Here is a 17773-nt window from a genome sequence, read left to right on the forward strand (position 1 = left end):
AGGGAGAAAGGGGGATGGTTAGTATAGGTTATTATGCTCATTTTGGGCACGCAAAAAAAAAGCGCTGCGGATATATATGTTTTATTGGCTTAGAATAGAGTTAATAAAGTTAGAATATATTTGAATAAAAAATATATGCATATATTTTATGACTTTATCATAGAAATTTGTACACATTTTAAATTACAGTATAATATGCAGGCGTCTGTCCAGACCTTTTTTGTAGGATCCAGTTTTTGTGAAACTTTCCCTTATTTTTGTGAAAAGTATCATTAATTTTGTGGAAAGGATCATTAATTTTGTGAAAAATAAGTAATTTTGCGGGAAGCAAAGTAATCTGGTTAATTTACACTAAAGAAATGAAATTTCAAATTTATGGTTCCATTAATTTTTATTTTGCAAAGGTTCGTTTTTCAGGTCCAGAATTTCGTGAAGGTTCTGGAAAACAGTCTCAAATTTTGCGCCCATCTGTGCACAATGACCCTGATATGTGAAGAAGACAGAATTTTAAAAATTTGCAAAAACCATTGCCGATGGCAACCGCTAAACTTAAATGATGGCTTTCAACATTGTTAAGACATCACTTAAGCTCACTGTGCAAACTATTAACGTAAATGTTGCGTTGATAGTATAAATTGTGGTCGACTTAATCAGGAGAGCATTATTATTTTTGTACTGCATAGGTATACAGATAATCAAAATTAAACGTTTTCAATGCAGTGCAATACTTTACTAATTGTAAATAGTACATGTACTCAGGGCCAGAATAAGAGAAGGGAGGGCAGAGAGGGCGATTGCCCCGGGCGGAAAAATTGAGGGGGGGCAGCAAGTTTTAGGGGGAAACAAAGAACACCATTATATAAAATTAATCCAATTTTAAATTGGGGGGGGGGGTGGCAAAATCATGTTTGCCCTGGGCGGCAGCAATCCTAGTTGTGGCCCTACATGTACTTGACTACATATCATCACCGATAGGTGACTGTATATTTTTGAAAATCTGTGCCCCCCTCCAAAAAAAAAATCCGACCACGAGCCGCCACTGCATAATAAATAAAAGTTTTTACTTTTTATTAAATTAAAAAGTGTGTTTAGAAATTCTTTGAATTTTTAGATTTACGTTGATCTGTATTGCGCAAAATAGTTTGTTAAAAGAAATCATTAACCTGCAGAAAATGGTGCATCACCTTTTTATTAGCAATACAATTAGTCTCATTCACTTTTTTCCAAACATATATATATATATATTTTTTTTTGTAAATGTGTCAGTGAATATATATTGAAAGCTGGAGGGGAGATACACAAAGGGTGTCCTGTTAAGACCACATAAGCTCCGTATAACTCTAATCCTCGCTCAGAGTGGATGCCAAGTGTCCAAAGAACAGTGTCTTCATGATCAATAGTTTTGAGTAAACAAAAAAAAATTCGACCAATAAAAAAAAGTTGGAACCAGTGCCAATTCACTACTTGACAACTGCATGGGTAGTAGAGCATCGAGAACTAGAGGTCCTTCAAATGCCAGACTGACCTATGCACCATTTTTGAGCAAAACCATGATGCCAGTATTATCGCTATAGCAAATCGCTGTTCCCTATCCCGCATTTTTTTAACGACTCGACGTCACTTTGAACAAAACACTGGTTTTTGTCGTACTAAAATGGAGGATGATTAGTCTGCCGGTTATGAAGGTGCCTTAATTTAGAGCGGCAAACCTATTCTTTGAACAAAAATGGATGCGGCAAGCCCGCACTCCTTTATAAGTGCCTTATCGAGAACCAGTTTCGACAAGGACTGGTTCAATTTCCCTGTGACGTCATAATTTTTTTTTTCGCGTTTCATCTGGAAACTGGGATCGTAGAGAGTATTGTTCTTTGGACACACATCTTCATCCAGAGATCCAGAGCCGCAACTAGATATTTTGCCACGCAGAGCAAGCCGGCATTTTGGCGCTTCTTGTAATGTAGAAGAAACAGTTAAAGATTGAATTCGGTGCTGCCTTCTGGTTCAGCGCCCTGGGCACCAGACACGCCTGCTCCCCCCCCCCCCCCCCCCCAGTTGCGGCCCTGTCTTCATCTACTCGAGCCGAGAGTTCGTGTTCCACAGAGTTTATGGCAGCCTTTACGGCAAGACTTGAAAATAAAAACTTGAGGTGCCTGTTGAATCTCTCAGGAGCCAAGTTTGGGTGGAGGCAAAATTGGACTGTAATGAACTTTTAATTTATGGCAAGATCCATTTAACATTCAATTTTTTCTAATTAAAAAATAAATCAAACAGCAAAATAATTCAAGTTCTAATGATGAGGGTGGGGGAGAGGTCAGTCACTTTTTACCATAGGCTGAGGCGTAGTCCAATTTCCTCTGGAAAATCTGGGCGGTAGCCTGTGCATCTTCACCATTATCCTTACCATCACCAGCTGAATCAGCCGCGTTTCTCTCGACCAAGTCCCCGAGCAATATCGATAACAGGCGGGATTCTTGCGTGTCGCGGCTTCTGCTCATCGTCAACTTGCGCTGTTGACTTGCGTCAGTCTTATGTGTGCCGTGGACGTCTTGCTGTCGTTTCGTGGACGTCCTGCGATAAACGGGAATGGACAGGAGGTGCTTGTCGATGTCCGGGAAAATCATGATCTCGTTATCCTCGGCGTTCGGTTCGACCGGCGTCTTTTCTTCCTGGTTACCGTAGATGTCGTCCACCAGCATGTTGTCGTACTCGTTGAGAGGCGTGCGCTGCCGGGCTCGGCCTGGAACGAAAACTTGAGGGAACATCGGACCCACGTCCCACGGATCCGGGAAAGTGGCCTGGACGACCGGCAGCCTTGGGTCCGGATTCCCGGACAGAGCGGACAGGTCGACGAGCTTCATCGATGGCCGCGGCTGCGATCCGAAGCTCCCGGCATTCGTGCTCAAGGCAGAGAGATCGATCAGCATCAATCTCGGACTATTTTCGGAAGACTTCTTCCTGTGCTGTTCCAAGTTAGAACTGTGGCGTTGCTGCTGTTCTTGATCCGGGAATACGAGGTCGAGCGATTGCGCGAATTCGCATGTAATCAGCACGAGGTTCAGCAGAATCAAGTTGACGTTCGTGTATGAATGGAAATGCTTCATTCTGTTGGGTAAAGGAAGAAAAGAATCGAATATGTTATTCCACAAAGAAGATTATCTAGTATAATATATGCCACATGTGTACATTACATGATCACTATTCATTACAAGCAATAGATTACACTTCAAATGTAATTAAAAATTGCCCGTCAGCATATGCCCCCCCCCCACACACACACACACATCTTGCAGCCGGGCGCCTGTGTGATGAGTTTATAGTGTGAAAAACAAAAAATGATAAGAATCGTCCCGGGTTTCAGGGCTAGAGCTCTGTCAGCCCTGCCCTTGTGGGGGCCATAACCATCAGAATAAGTCTCACACTCTCTGGTAGATTGCTAATCATGAAAGGATGCACGTGCTGGAAAGTGAGGGGTTTTAAAAAAAAAAGTGCAGTGGCGTAATACAGCTTATGTACTCGTTGTTGGCTGAAGTGCCAGGATTTACGGAAAATTCACCGACAACAGTTCGACACGAATCAGTGAGCCAGTAAGTGAGTGAGGAATGACTGAGTCAGTCAGTAGTAGTTAGAGGTGCAGTAGTTGAGTGAAAGAGTGATTAGCGTTGGTGAGAGAGTGAGTGACCCAATGAGTGAGCTAGCGTCATTGTGTGAACGGCTCAGTGGTAGACCATGCTATCTAGTGAGTGACAGAATGCTTTTGACCTGGTGATTGAGTGAGCGACTTAATCTGGGAGTAACAGTGAGTGACCTGATGAGTTAGTGATTGAATGAGTGACCTAGTGAGGGAGTAACAGAGTGAGCGACCAGGTTGAGTGTGTAACAGAGTGCGCAACCTAGTGAGGTGATGATAGAATGAATGAGTGACTTAAGGAGTAAATCAAACATTCATTCACTCATTCAGTCATTCATTCAATCATTCGCTCATGTCAAACTGTTGTCAGTGAATTTTCTTATTGCTCACACCGAGGGGCCGTTCGGAATCGGCAAGAAGTTGTAGGTCCCGGTCTAATTAGCCCTCGCGTGAAGAAAATGACCGTGGTATGACAAAAATGATCAAATGGCCAAATTTTACATTCAATGAATTGTTGGTGAATTTCCCGACGGTACATTGCTGGCGGTGAATTTTCTGGACACGAAGTGTGCCTCTGTGGTGATCGAATGGTCATAGTGACGGACTCGCATCGCGCGAAGTCCCGGGTTCGAACCCTACCGTCGCCACAGTGGTGGTCGGCTGAAGTTAATTTTCTGTGATTCCCAACTTTGAGGCGCGAATACGAGTCGATCTCCCCGTTAAAAAGTCTCGCCACAGAGAGCAACAAGCAGTGCAAATATTCAATCATTACACTTCACTTCTGAAATATAGATGGCAGCACCGAAAAATCAGACAACACGAGAGACGTACTCAGACTGTTAGGTACACACACTTACACTTCCGGCACAACTCACTAGGCAGTAAATTGCCCATGGCGATAAACCTGGGTTATGCTCGGTGTGAGAAAAAGAAAGAAAAAAAAGGACACACGAAGTGTTAGAAAGCAGACCTTCAACACGATACTGAAATAGCGGGAATTCAAGCATCTGCCGTTTTCACGTCAAAATATGAAAACAGGTAACAGAACCCCTAGAGCGCGAAACACGCATAATTCTGACAACGTTGTATGCAAGGACCACACGTTCCGGCTCGTATCAATTCGTTAGAAATTTTTACGAAATTATAAGTGGTAGTAATGGTGGGTGCCTCCCCAAAACGATTGTCTGGTAAATTTATAGAGCAAAAAATTGAAACTGGGTTGGGGACGAGGCTAAAAAAAAAAAATACTTGAGCTTAGCCATAGATACAAGAATAAAAGCTGCTTTTTAATTTGGAAGGAAAAGAAGCAAAAATTTACATTCAAATTTTACCACCGATACATAAATTTTGTTTGCAAATAGAAAGGGGGGTGAGAGAACGCCATTGAAACCAATGAGCGTGTCTAATTTTATTTTAAGACTTCGAGTGCATTTCCGTCTTTTCTCTTTCGTTTTTCGGAGTTCACGACTAGGTTCTTAACGAATCATCGGAGAAATTCATTAAAAAGTTTTTTGTCTTTTACGCAACTGTCGTTTTGAAGAAATTCGAACACTTTTGTTAACGAGAGCTGCTTCCGCTTCTAAAACAAAAATACAAATTATTATTCGTCAAGGTTCGTTTGCCCATATATCGTCTTTTTTCATGCTAAAGTTGTTATGAGGAAAAGTCCCTCGCATGAAGTTCATCAGCGGTTCCGAACTTCATTATGTCGGTCGAATAGGGTTCGTCCCTTTTTCTCGTTATTTTCAGCGAGGTATCTTTTTTCTCTATTAGCCTTTACAATAGAAACAGCGTAGGACACTCATTTTATCCTCAGTGTCTCCTTTATTTCAGAAATTCTTGGTATGGTATGCACTGCATATACATATTACGGTGAAAGCCCGAAGACTGCTAAAACCTCGGTGAGACTTAGTTTTTACCAAGGCGAGTTGGCAAAATCCCGAAATATGCATGCAAATGCTTTCATTTCGAACTTTTGCCAAGTCGAAGCCCGTTTTTGATAAATCGATTTTCCATCATAAACTTATTAGTCCCTGATGCTAAGTAATTGTAATGAATTCGCTTATTGATTTAAAGTTCATACTGTTCGGAGTAAATTAATTAATCAATTTACTCCAAACAGTGAAAGACCGTTTTTAACCACTTCACATACGATGTTTTGGCAAGAAATTTGGGGTATCTCTATTCAACGAATCTGTGATAAATCTGGTAACCTTGCGCTGTCAAGGTTTTCTGGCAACCACACGTTAGGAAAAAAAGGAGGCGGGAAGAAAAAAAGATATATATCAAAAGAAAAGTATAAAGAGGTTAGGGTAGATAAGAGAGTTTTATTTTAGTGTCCTCTTTACACCCCCCCCCTTCGTGTTCTCTTTCGCTATGACATGTATAGTAGAAAGATACATTATATGTGTGGAAAAAAATCATTAACAGGAATGTTTTAAAAAAGGTGGGAAAGGAAGAGCAACTTCCATTAGAGATAGGGTTACTGTAAAGCTTCGCGATGGTGAAGAGAGGAAAGAAAACACAGAGAACTTGTTTGAATTTATTCTACTGGCGTTTGGACGCAATATCACGTCCGTGATTGTAAAGGGGTGAACGAATCAATTAACCATCATGAATTAAGTTCTTGATGCTCAGTTTTTCTAGTTATAATTTATGGTTAATTTATTAATTGCAAATATTTTAAAATTATAATTAATTAAAATCACAATGAACGTATTTCTTGACGCTTATTAGCGTCATTGAAATAACCAGCGTTCATGGTGGTTAATTAATTCATTTATTTTAATTATTACTTATTAATTATAATTATTATTTATTTATACAGTATTGTTGGCCCTGGGGCCTATACAAGAGGGATGCGATGGAAAATGACAAAGATATTGTTTGATATTGAACAAAAAACTATTGAAAGTGGGGATTCGACAATAAAGCTTGGGATTTTGTTCCATTCGCTAATGGTATGAGGAAAGAAGCTGTATTTAAAGCAGTCAGTGGAAGCAAAAATGGGTTTTATTTTAAGGGAATAGTCGAGTCATGGATAGATATAGGATGGTTTGGCTAAAATATACCAGAAGTATCTATGTTGAATTGACCATGGAAAATTTTATATAACAATGTTAATCAAGAAATAAGATGAAGAGTAATTCTATTAAGCAATCATATAATTCTTAAACCACCATTTTTTATGGTGGTTCATAGTATTTAATTAATTTGTGAATTGTAATTTTAAACTAGTTTTAATTAATCAATTAACCATAAATTATGATTAAGCGTCAAGAAATGATAAATTCAGGCTTTTACTTTTTGTTTGAAGTAAATTGATTAATTAATCTACTTCAAACAGTGTAAACTTTAATCAGTAAATTAATTCATTAGAAGAATTACTCAGCAATAAGTTTCATGGTGGTTAATAAATTCATTAGTTCATTATTAATTAATTGTAATGATTAATAAGGCCAGGAACTAATAATAATAAGTTCATGATGGATGGTCAATTGATTCATTAAAAACGGGTTTTGACTTGATAAAAGTCTGAAATAGAAACGTTTTTACAAGTGTATTTTGGGCTTTTACCAACTACCCTTAGTAAAACCTAGCAGGTCTTAACAGTCGCTCCAGGGTGCTCCGAGATCAAGTACAGATTGCCCTAAATGTGAATTTTTTTTGCAATCCATGAACTATCTAGCCTTGCATATCGATGCCACGGAAATATTACCTGTGCTATATAAAAAAGGCGCGGAAATCTCATTAATTATTCGCTAACGTTAACTACTACATGCTATTTTTGGTAGAATGAATACGGACTGAATTCCTTACCAGACCATGCCTCCCCCTCCCGGTCTCAAGGAAGAAAGATCATAAGGCAAAAAAAAAACCCCCCTGGGCGGTACTAGAAAAGAACGTGTGTATGTGTTAACTCAACGTGAAGTTTGTTTCTCTGTAATAATATAGTGTTGCCATCTATTTTTCGAGCTATGAGGGAAGTTAAATGATTGAGTATTTGTGTGTTGTAGACCTGTTGCTCTCAGGACGAGAATTTTTAACGGAGCGATCGAAGTTCGGAACCACAGAAAACCAACGTTAGCCGACCACCACTGTGGCACCGGTAGAGTTCGAACCCGGATCCTCGTGATGCGAATCCGTCACTATGAGTACTCGACCACTACGGTGGTAATACAGACTGACCCATAAATTTGAACGGATTTTAAAAAAAAAATTGTAAAATTTACGATTTGTGCCTTTAGACTTGTCGAAGAGTCAGGTTTTTTTCACCGAAGGAAAAAAAAATAATTAAAATTCTCACCCATAGGTAGTGCAATACATCTGGATTATGTAAAGAGCATTCGTTTCCACTTCAGAGTGTGAAAACAACACAAATGTTCGACCAGATGCGAGATAATCATTAGACTTGCGTGCAGCATGCCGTACTCCAGTGATGGGTAAACTTTTCTCGGACCAGGCAAAGAACAAAATGGACAAAGTCGGACATTGATTCATAATTGAAATTTTATAGCTTAGAAGTGAATTGGCGGGATATGTTTTATTTAGCGCTGGTCCGATTAATCGGGTCGGTTAATCGATCAGCTGTTAATCGTACCTACATCGTGCTGTGTTTTTACATTCTCAAGTGAAAACGAATGTTCTGCATAATCTAGATACCAGCTTCTAATTTCATCTGTGTTGTTAACGTTTTCGACGCCAGGACCCATGTTTTGTTTGCGTGTGATGAAGAGCAAATGCGAGTTTTTATGTTATTTATATTGTTATTGAAGCAAAATATAAAATTAGCTCTCTCTTTGTACCAAGTACAATGTTCGGTATTTCTTGATTCGGGGGGAAAAAAAATCTACCCCCTCCCTTAATATCACTTTTCAACACAATTTTTAATTAAAATTCACAACGGACATTTGTGTTCGTGTGTGGAGTGTTTCCGGTGACCGAGATTGCTTTAATCGATTATTTTTGGTAATTTTATCCCACGAGATTACATATTGTTCTCCATCATGTATCCGATGACTGGGGGAAGGGCGATATTTTAAGGAATCCCAGTCGAATTACTCGCAGAGGCATATTTATATTAACGCGAGTCACGTTATTTTTGACATCAACTGCGTCTAGCTAATAAAATAAGGCCCAGGGTCGCGTGTGGGCTGCGTTCGGGCATAAGGGTGTGAACATAATGCGTGCGTATTTCCGATTCTGGAAACCCGCGTCGTCTCCGATTGGTTAAAAACCCGAATTTCAGGCTAAAAAAGTTGAAATTCGGGTTTTTAACCAATTGGAGACGACGCGTGTTTCCAGAATCTGAAATACGGACGCATTATGTTCATAACCTAAGGTAATATAAAGTATTCTGAAAATGCTATGAAATGCATTACTGTTGCAAGATAAGCAATCTATTTATCAGATTTATATATATATATATATATATATATACACACACACCCTCAGTGTGCTCCCATAATCCATGGATGATCAGCGTTGTAGCGCGTAATCCAGAGATGATTACAATTTTTTTTTTTGAGATGAAATTCTTTAAATGACGTATAGATGACGTACGCATATATATATTCTATATAGTTTTATTATTTCTCTATTTTCTGACGGGCTGGTTTTTACTATATTGGACGAGTGTACATTGTTGAGCAGTGGTGCTGAGAGTTGAGAGTGCCTGCTTACAATCGTTATTTTGCCAGTGGGTGTGGGTTCGAATCCAGATTCTCTGTTTAAAAAACCGTGGTTTTTTTTTTCTTTTGATTATATTCAATTTGTAAGTCTGGGTTTGATTGCCATCTATCATTCACAAAAGTCAACTGAAAAAAAGGGATTTTTTTTCACTCAGCCTCACTTAGAGCAGCTTTTCTTGGGCTGTTCCCGCAGGTTAAACAAAAAGATCGTCGTCCATTCAACTGAGATTCATAAGATAAAAGTAACGCTAGTATAATAATAATAACGCTTATAAAAGTAACGTTAAATTTTTTCGCCGTGGGGGGGGGGGGGGTGTTGTGATTTGGTGTTTGTACGTGACTTTCCTCCGCATCCATTGGCCGAACATTGCCCTTAAGTTTCATAAAGTCAGTGAGATACCCACTCTTATCCTTGAATCTGTGTAATTTGTCCTTCGTTTTTTTTTTTAATGACAACAGATTGCATCAAGTTCATTTTTGGGAAAATAGCTGCAGAACTGCTTCGAGATGCTTTTTGGAGGTTTGGAATCACGGAAGGATTTTGCTCACGGTTTTCTTGGTTCGAACGAGGTGACATGCCGCCATTTAACCCTTAAGCTGCGGGACTAGTCGGAGAAAAAATGCTCTCAAAACGGCTTCGTAAAAAAAAAAATTCCTTTTTTCTCAGTCGATTTTTGTGAAAGATAGATGTCACTCAAACTCAGATGCTTCATAAATCCAGCTATAAATCTCAAATCTGATGTCTGTTCACATTTACACAAGTTTATCTCTCACCGGCTCTTGACCCGTGTGATTTTTTTTTTCAGTTTTCGGCACCAGATCAATGGCCAGATTTAGATTTGATGGGATCCTAAGCTATTGAAGGTAATAGGGGGAAGGCAATAGTTGTGTGGCCACCTCTAGCTGTCCTTTGTTAACTACTAATTTTTGCTGTTTTTTGTAGTGAACATTTGTAATGTGAGGTAACAAAATTCTAAACTTCCTGTTTCCTTCTGTTTTAGAATTTGATCTTTGAGTAATTTCTCCAAAAATAACAGTTTTGAGATTTTTGAGGCCCTTTGTCGACCTCGAGGTCCTAGGCTGCAGCTGGTCTAGCTTATAGAGAGATCCGGCACTTGTGCCCTTCGAAGGGTTATAAATTAATTTATAGTGGTGAATTATGAACAAAATTCACTCCGGGAAGGTACACGCTATATCAAGGCGTATTAGTACCGCCCTTACCAGACGTGGGACCCAGTGCGAAAAGAATTTCGGGGCCACAAAAAACCAGATTTTATATATTCGCAGGGGGCATCCTAAAATTCACATATTATTACAGAATATACGGTAATGCAGGCACAAATTTTCCGTATTCTCTTCCTACCGCGGGATCCACGTGATGCGTCGTTTTCACTTTCAACAGACATTTTTCAGAATAGAACAGGAATACGAAGCTGAAATTAAAAAAAAGCAAGAACGTATATAGGCTTACTATCGTCATCTGTACGTTATTTTGTGAACTTCATGCTGAAAAGGAAAAAAATCTAGATCATCTCAGGAATATGGAACACGCTACTACGCTGATCATCCTTGGATGATGGGAGCACAACTATTACTATAAGGCACGTGCACTTCGTAAACATTCCCTCTGAAAAACTTCTAATGAATTGATGCATGACGGAATGATGCATGCGTGTCGTGTGTGTTGTCTACTTTACGTGAAGTTTGTTTCTGAGGAATGTCTGTTTTGTGTTCGACAAGTGCTACCATCTGACTTACGAATTCGGTAACCAAAAAAAAAAAACAAAAAAAACTCAGCAGTTTATTTTGCCTGTTCTGAATTTTTTAAACGTTGTATATCTGGTTGCTCTGCGTCGAGAGACTTCCTAAATGGGAGATCGGGTTCACATCCTTTGGCGAGGGAGAACTAGACCTTTCCTGCAGAATAGTGATGAAAGATGGTCATGTACATGCAAGAAGTGGGAGCACAGGGAAGTATTGTGCTCTCTTACCTCCGGAAAAAAGTTTAATTTTTTTGGGTACACCTTCGTACGTCCGAGCTGCACATTGTCAATCCGTGGACTAAATACAAGACCCTCAAAAGAGATTGACGCGGCCCGCGTCTTTGAATATATGTAATATGATCTGATGATCGATTAAACTTGGAAAACGCCTAGAGATTGAGCGACTGACTGAAAACTGATTCTCCCCGTGAGTCACTTGCCAATATTCATACTTTTGTCATTTATGACTATTTTTTCTTTTATGATTTCGATTTTCCAGATTGTATCCCGATTCCGAATTTTTCCATTATGGTTGCCTACTGAATGCTAACGGTCTTCAGTGAAAGAAGCTGCGTCAGTTCCAACGAAGGAAAGGTCTCATAGAAAACGATGACCCGGACTGAGACTTTATTTAAGACAAGGGTGTTGAAAAGTTTGGCTAAAGCGGACCACTTCACTGTTCTGGAAACGTGTCGCGAGCCACTTAAATGACCTGGAAATGTGCCGCGGGTCACTCAGTTATCGGGAATTATTCCATGGACCAATCGCGTGGTTTGGAAACGTGGTGTGGCATCAAGTGATCTGGAAGTGTGTCGCGAGTTACTTGAGGGTGTTTGCAATCGGTAGGCGACAACTTTATTGGTTTGGAAACATCGTGGACCATTTAAGGGGGTTTTTGCTCGAAAATTAGCCAAAAAACACATTTTCATTAAATACTATAAAATTTTCTGCGTCTAACTGCGATCGAGTTTTTGTTCCACCTGCACTTAAAGTATTTTTTAAATATTCAATATAAACCTGGCAAGCATTATAAATGCTAATGCTTTCCATTAATATGCTCTTTTTTTCAAAACTGTTTTTTATGTCAGATAAGGACAAACATAACTTGTTTTAATGACAGGATTACTCATTGAAATGATTTTGTAACAAAATTATGATACGTATGTGGTAAGGTTTGGGTTTTAAATATGGGTAGATTTTGGTGATTTTTGAAAAAGTTGCATGTTGTTGAAGTTGAACTTCGAAAACTTAATCGGCAACTAAAATCCTAAACCATCGTTAAATTGTGTAAAAATATCCACAGAGTTAGAAACAAAACAATTAAGTTCTTGTATATACTATAACGTGAATAGAAAAATTTTAAATGTTCCTTAACCGTAGGGGATTTTTCATATAAGAAAAGCATGGGAGAAGCGAAGATCGTGCACCAGCCCCCTTAAGGGGTTTGATAACCTTTGGTGGGTCACTTCAGTGGTTTGGTAATTAGTCGTGGGTCACAATCGAATAAAATTTTCTATGATTTCCGATTTATTATACATTTGTTTTAGCAGTATGGGAAATTTTAAAACTGAAAAAACAGTATCTTTTCACATAGAAGAATTGTACAACTTAGAAACTATCTACGTTGAAATTTAATACCATTTTATCTACAGGCCTTAGGCATAAAGTTGCTAGAAATATTGGGGGGGGGGGCGCTCAAAAAATAAAAATAAAAAATAAATATGGGGGATGCCCTTAAACTCAATAACTAGTGCATAACCAAGCAATAATTATATGAACAATGATATCGTTCAGCGTTTGTCAACCTATGGTCTGCAACGAGGGCATACGTGGTCCGCAGGCAGACTTGATAAAATTATCCACCTGATGTAATTGATATTAGTAATTTCAAATATGAGTTCAAATAAAATTATTCCTTCATACTTAGGTTCACCATACATCATCAGGAGAATGCAGGAAAGTGCGATCTTAAATATGAGATGACACTGAATATTGCGAGAAATCGTAATTTATTGTTTTAAATGCAATTTGGTAATTACTACTGAAATCGCTGAAGAGTGTGGAAAAGGAGGCTACAAATTGTAGTAAACAAAAATGTGTTGCACGGAAAAAAATATTCAAACGATCTGATGACCATATTTTATTGAGAACAATACTCTAAACTGAGATCTTGAATAATAATCCGTAAAATATATACGGGACATCACCAATTGCCATCAAAAGCATTAGCAGAAGTAAGCACAATCACCAATCGTAATTAAAATTTCAAAAAATTGCGGACAAAACGTTAAACGTGCCAAATATGTGAGATGAATATTTATAACTTATTTAGATATTTCACTGGTCCTTGTTTTCAGATAGGTTGAGAAACACTGACATAGTTCATTTTCACAAAATTATGTTTGAGGTCGCGCAACACATCAGCTGATTCCGAGGGCCACATTCGGCCTGCAGGGCCATGGCTTAAAACACGTATGCTTTAAGATCATTTCGATATTTGCAATATAAAAATTCGAAATCAGAAAAAATTCACTGGGACTCGCGATGCGTTATTTAATAAGTCATCGATTTGAGTGATGAGTGATTCGACCCCCCCCCCCCCCGCGCAAACATTAAACACTCCTGGTTTTTCCACCATCTATTCTTTGCTATTGCATTATATAATACCAAAAAATAATTATACAAACGCGCAATCCGCAATTTTTATTTGACCTTAAAATTTATTAATGTCCGAGGCAAGTCTGGCCCGTTTCAGCTCCGTTTATTTAACTGTTGGATCAGAAAAAATTTGCTATTATGGTATACGTATTTTTAATTAAAGGAATAAGTTTAGAAGGGAGATTATGACAATTACCTTGATGTGATGACAGAGGAAAATAGACGCGTTGTGTTGGTTCGGCTTTGGGCTCCTCTTTACTCGACGAACTTCGTACGTATTTATGAAAAAAGAAGAAGAGATGCTCTTTTCCGGTGAGATGTTTGTCGTCGCACATACAGATTGGGGGGTTGATGATGTTCACCTGGTTTGGTCTTTTTCGAAAGTGAAGCGCGTTTCGCTGCCTGCGATCCCTTTTTAAACGAGGCGCGCGCGCGCGCAAGAGACCGACTTTTTCATTGTGTGGGTGTGGTGTAATATGTATGTAAGTACCTCTCTCTACCCCCCCCCCCCCTGTATTTTTTTGGAAGGGTTTTTTTTTTTTGCATGTGATAAGAAAATGAAAAGGATTTATTCCGTTTCCTTCCTTATTTTTTCCCCCCACTTTTCTTTGTTTTTGTTGAAATGCTGGAGTTTGGAGATTAGGAAGGAAATCCTGGTGTTATTTTTAATATTTATATTTTCTGTTGACGCGAGAGTGTGAATTTACTTGGAACTCGCTGGTGCTCAGCTTTGAATTCTCAGAATTATCAGGGATTCGTCTCCGTACCTTTCTTGTTTCTTCTCTTCTTCCGTCTTTTTTCTTGGATGACATTTGAGGATTTTTTCCCCCTTTTGTGTTTCTTTTGTATAACGGATTTTATGCGTGCTAAACGGATAAACTAAACGAGCCGAGCACGACCAGGCTCTGTCGCACCAGCGATATAAGCTCTGTAACCCGGAGGGCGCGGTCGGGGAACGGATAACCTGCTTAAACTTCCATTTCGGTTGGTATACGGCGGAAGGGCGGGTAGCGTTACACGTAGTACATTCGAAAAGAAGGGACACAAATTCTACGGTTGATTTGAAAGTTTAGGAGTTAAAAATGATCGACGGAAAAAGGTAAATTTCTGCTTCGATAATTTCACTCCCGTGCAGTTATTAATTACGGAAATGTAAAAGTTAAATTTTTGTGGCCCCTCCTTCCCGAATCAAAAGAAAGGCCAATTTATAAATTTTTTCTGCTCTTTTCGGATGCTGAAACAAAATTTCAAAGCTCCCTTAACCCAGTGGTTCTCAAAGTGTGCGTCGGCTCAACCTCTGTCAGGGGCGTCTTGAGAAGTTGTTGCATTAATGTGTGCCCATTTAGAGCTTTGAAGGGAACTTTTTCTGGACTATTTTTTTGGGAGCCAAAACGGATAAACGACGACAAATGGGAGGGAGCCGCAGGTAGACAAAGTTTGAGAACCACTGCCAAAAACTCTTTCCGATCCTGTACGCCCAAATTTGGAGTTACACGCTGTCGTTGTCGCTGAAGATATATATGTTACGGTAAATGTGATAAATTGGTTATTATGCATACTTACCAATCGTCTTGGTAAGTTTGATGAATTTATCACTTTTTTTTTTACCGACCAATATACATGATGGCATCCAAGTTTAGTTGGTAAATTTGATGAGTACTTGAAATTTATCGCCTTTATCTGCGATTATGCATAATACCCTAGTGTAATTTATGAATTTGATAAATATGAAAAAAATTCCAAACCTATCTGGTATGTGTGATGAAAATAGTCGGACCCCGATACAGTCATAATAAATTTTGTGATCTAACCCCGATATAATGATATCATACAATGCATGTATGATTTATCATGTTTACCAACGACGCGACGCTTGGGTATTTTGCGTAATCTCCGGTAAAAGTGAAATTTAAAGAAATTTATGAAACACACCAAAATGCTCGACGATTGTGCATAATAATCGGATTTATCACATTTACCGTAACATATATCTGAACGGCAGGGAGCTCTGACTTCAAGTCTTGTGGGTGTTTTATAAAATACCCCGATGTTAAAAAAGAAGGGGGGGGGGGATGAAAATTATAACAAATAATCAACTACAGGGAGAAAAAAATATCCCCCACGTTTGTTCTCATCTGCTTTGAAAGAGATATGACATTGGTTCTCGAACTTTTCCACCCGGAGCTCCATCTCTCGCTTACTTAGCATTTAACTGATATAGGGATCACCGACATGATTTAAACTATAGTCTCACAATTTTTTGATAAGAGATCGACACGGATTGGATAAATTCAGGTTTTTAACCGATCTATGTTTATCTTATCCAAAAATTCTCACTACATTTTAAACCATGTCGGTGAATACAGCCCATAGAGACCTACTTGCCCGTTCAGATTCGGTTTTTGGAACTTGTTTGTTTCATGCTTTATATTACGTGTTTTCACGCTAGTGTTATTTTTGCAGGAAGGTACGTCGGCAGTCGGCCGATCAAGCTGAGGAAGAGCACGTGGAGGGACCGAAACATCGAGCTGGTGCGGAAGAAACAGAAAGAAAAGGAAAAACTCGGTCTCCTTTAGACAAAGCATTTGTTAGCCGCCTTGGTGAGGAGAATCATTTCCGAGAATCGACGTGTAAATAAATATAATCGTACGTGAATCGAGAATCATATTAAAAACATACAATGTGTCGTTTTGTACATATATTAGGTGTATCCTCTCCTGATCTTATTGTGTAAGAACATTCGTCTCTCATTAAAGAAAAAAAAAAACTGATCGATCTTCCTGAAATTGAAATTCGTTGTTTTATTTGTAAAATCTTAGGGGTGTTTTTTCCGATCAAAAATGGAAATGTGGGTGGCAAAACAGAAAAAATTTGTAGGGTGAGTATTTTATGCACATAAGAAAGATTTAATGCGTGGTGGAGGGAAGGGGGGGGGGCTTAGATCACGTTGCATTGTGTATAATTTGTAGGGATCCTCGATGCATTGCTCGGCCTGAGACTCGTGATGCTGTTAATATGGCCAACATGGCCTTCCTTTCACAGGTTGCATAAAACCACCTTTGTAGGCCGCATTTGCTTCATGGGCAAAAAGAACTGTTGCTATGGGCTAGTAACAGGCCCCCCCCCCTGTTCCCAAAAAAAATTGTATTAGCATAGGCGTGAAGGTGGAAAATTCGTCTTCCCCCCCCCCCCCCCCCACGTTCGATGAGCCTGAAAAAAATATGAGCAAGAGTGTAAATAAAAAATAAAAACTTTTGGCATTGAAGAACTTACAAAATTTTGTGAGGTTTAAAAAGAAAAAAAAAAGAGGTTCATAAGAATGAAATGCGATGATGAAAAGAGTGACACGACATCTTGTATAAAATATAGTTAATTTATAAATGCACATGGCAGAAATGAACGACTAAAATAAAAGGCTATAGAAAAATATTCGTCCAACAACAAAACAATCGGAGCCAACCAACTAATTCCACATTGTTGACGACCTAGACTTTATGGTCGGCTTTGACCGATTCCCCTCGTACACAAAAAATTACGAGGTCAAAAGAATTGAGGTTCGAAAAAAATTTGCGAGGTGCAAAAAGAAAAAAATAATTATGGGTTTCTCAAAAAGAAAAAAAAAAGTTATGAGAATCATAAAGAGAGAGAGAGAGAGAGAGAGAAAGCACAAAAAGGGAAAAAGGATCAGCGAAATTAGAAATGAATTGCAAGGAAAAAAAATTATGTGAAATTTGACAAGAAAAATTGCAAAAAAATATACAAGTTTATAAAAAAAAAATTATCTTAATTATTCTTGCAAGAAATTAAATGTACACACAATACAAAAAGTTATGAAACTTAAAAAAAATTATTTAAATTATAAATATTTAAAATTATATATGAACCTTTATTGGAGAAGGACGTTCACGAGCAATATTCTCGCATCCGGGAATCACTATCAAAGTGTTTTTCTACTAATTCTTGGGAAATTCGGGATCTGGTAAGAGACGCATCTTTCGCGTGTACTTGGTTCACACACCAATCATCATCGTGGC

The 17773-nt window shown here is 38.6% G+C and overlaps 2 protein-coding genes across 3 annotated transcripts in view; one reads left to right on the top strand and one right to left on the bottom strand.

The window, feature by feature from the left end:
- LOC149066972 (uncharacterized) overlaps window positions 1-16510 on the top strand; it is a 42394-nt gene extending 25884 nt beyond the window's left edge. For both annotated transcript variants that reach the window (XM_089252882.1, XM_089252881.1), the window contains exon 5: window positions 16203-16510. In XM_089252882.1, the coding sequence (XP_089109008.1) occupies window positions 16203-16315 (113 nt within the window). In that variant the 3' untranslated portion in view covers window positions 16316-16510. The remainder of the gene's footprint in view (window positions 1-16202) is intronic.
- Window positions 1175-14129, bottom strand: LOC149066973 (uncharacterized). The gene is made up of 2 exons (XM_089252883.1): window positions 13936-14129; window positions 1175-3102 (listed from the first exon to the last, which is right to left on the bottom strand). Exon 2 carries the CDS (start codon window positions 3099-3101, stop codon window positions 2316-2318), a length of 786 nt encoding a protein of 261 aa, XP_089109009.1. The 5' UTR covers window position 3102; window positions 13936-14129; the 3' UTR covers window positions 1175-2315.
- Window positions 16511-17773: the final 1263 nt, after the last annotated feature.

This window comes from Pholcus phalangioides, unplaced genomic scaffold, assembly GCF_987345545.1.
Source record: "Pholcus phalangioides strain wild (caught in Gottingen) unplaced genomic scaffold, Ppha-v1.0 ptg000031l_1, whole genome shotgun sequence".
NCBI lineage: Eukaryota > Metazoa > Arthropoda > Arachnida > Araneae > Pholcidae > Pholcus > Pholcus phalangioides.

What these genes read in the sequence shown, in the direction of transcription:
- LOC149066973 (XM_089252883.1), bottom strand. Translation starts at nt 3,101, where the DNA reads ATGAAGCATTTCCATTCATACACGAACGTCAACTTGATTCTGCTGAAC.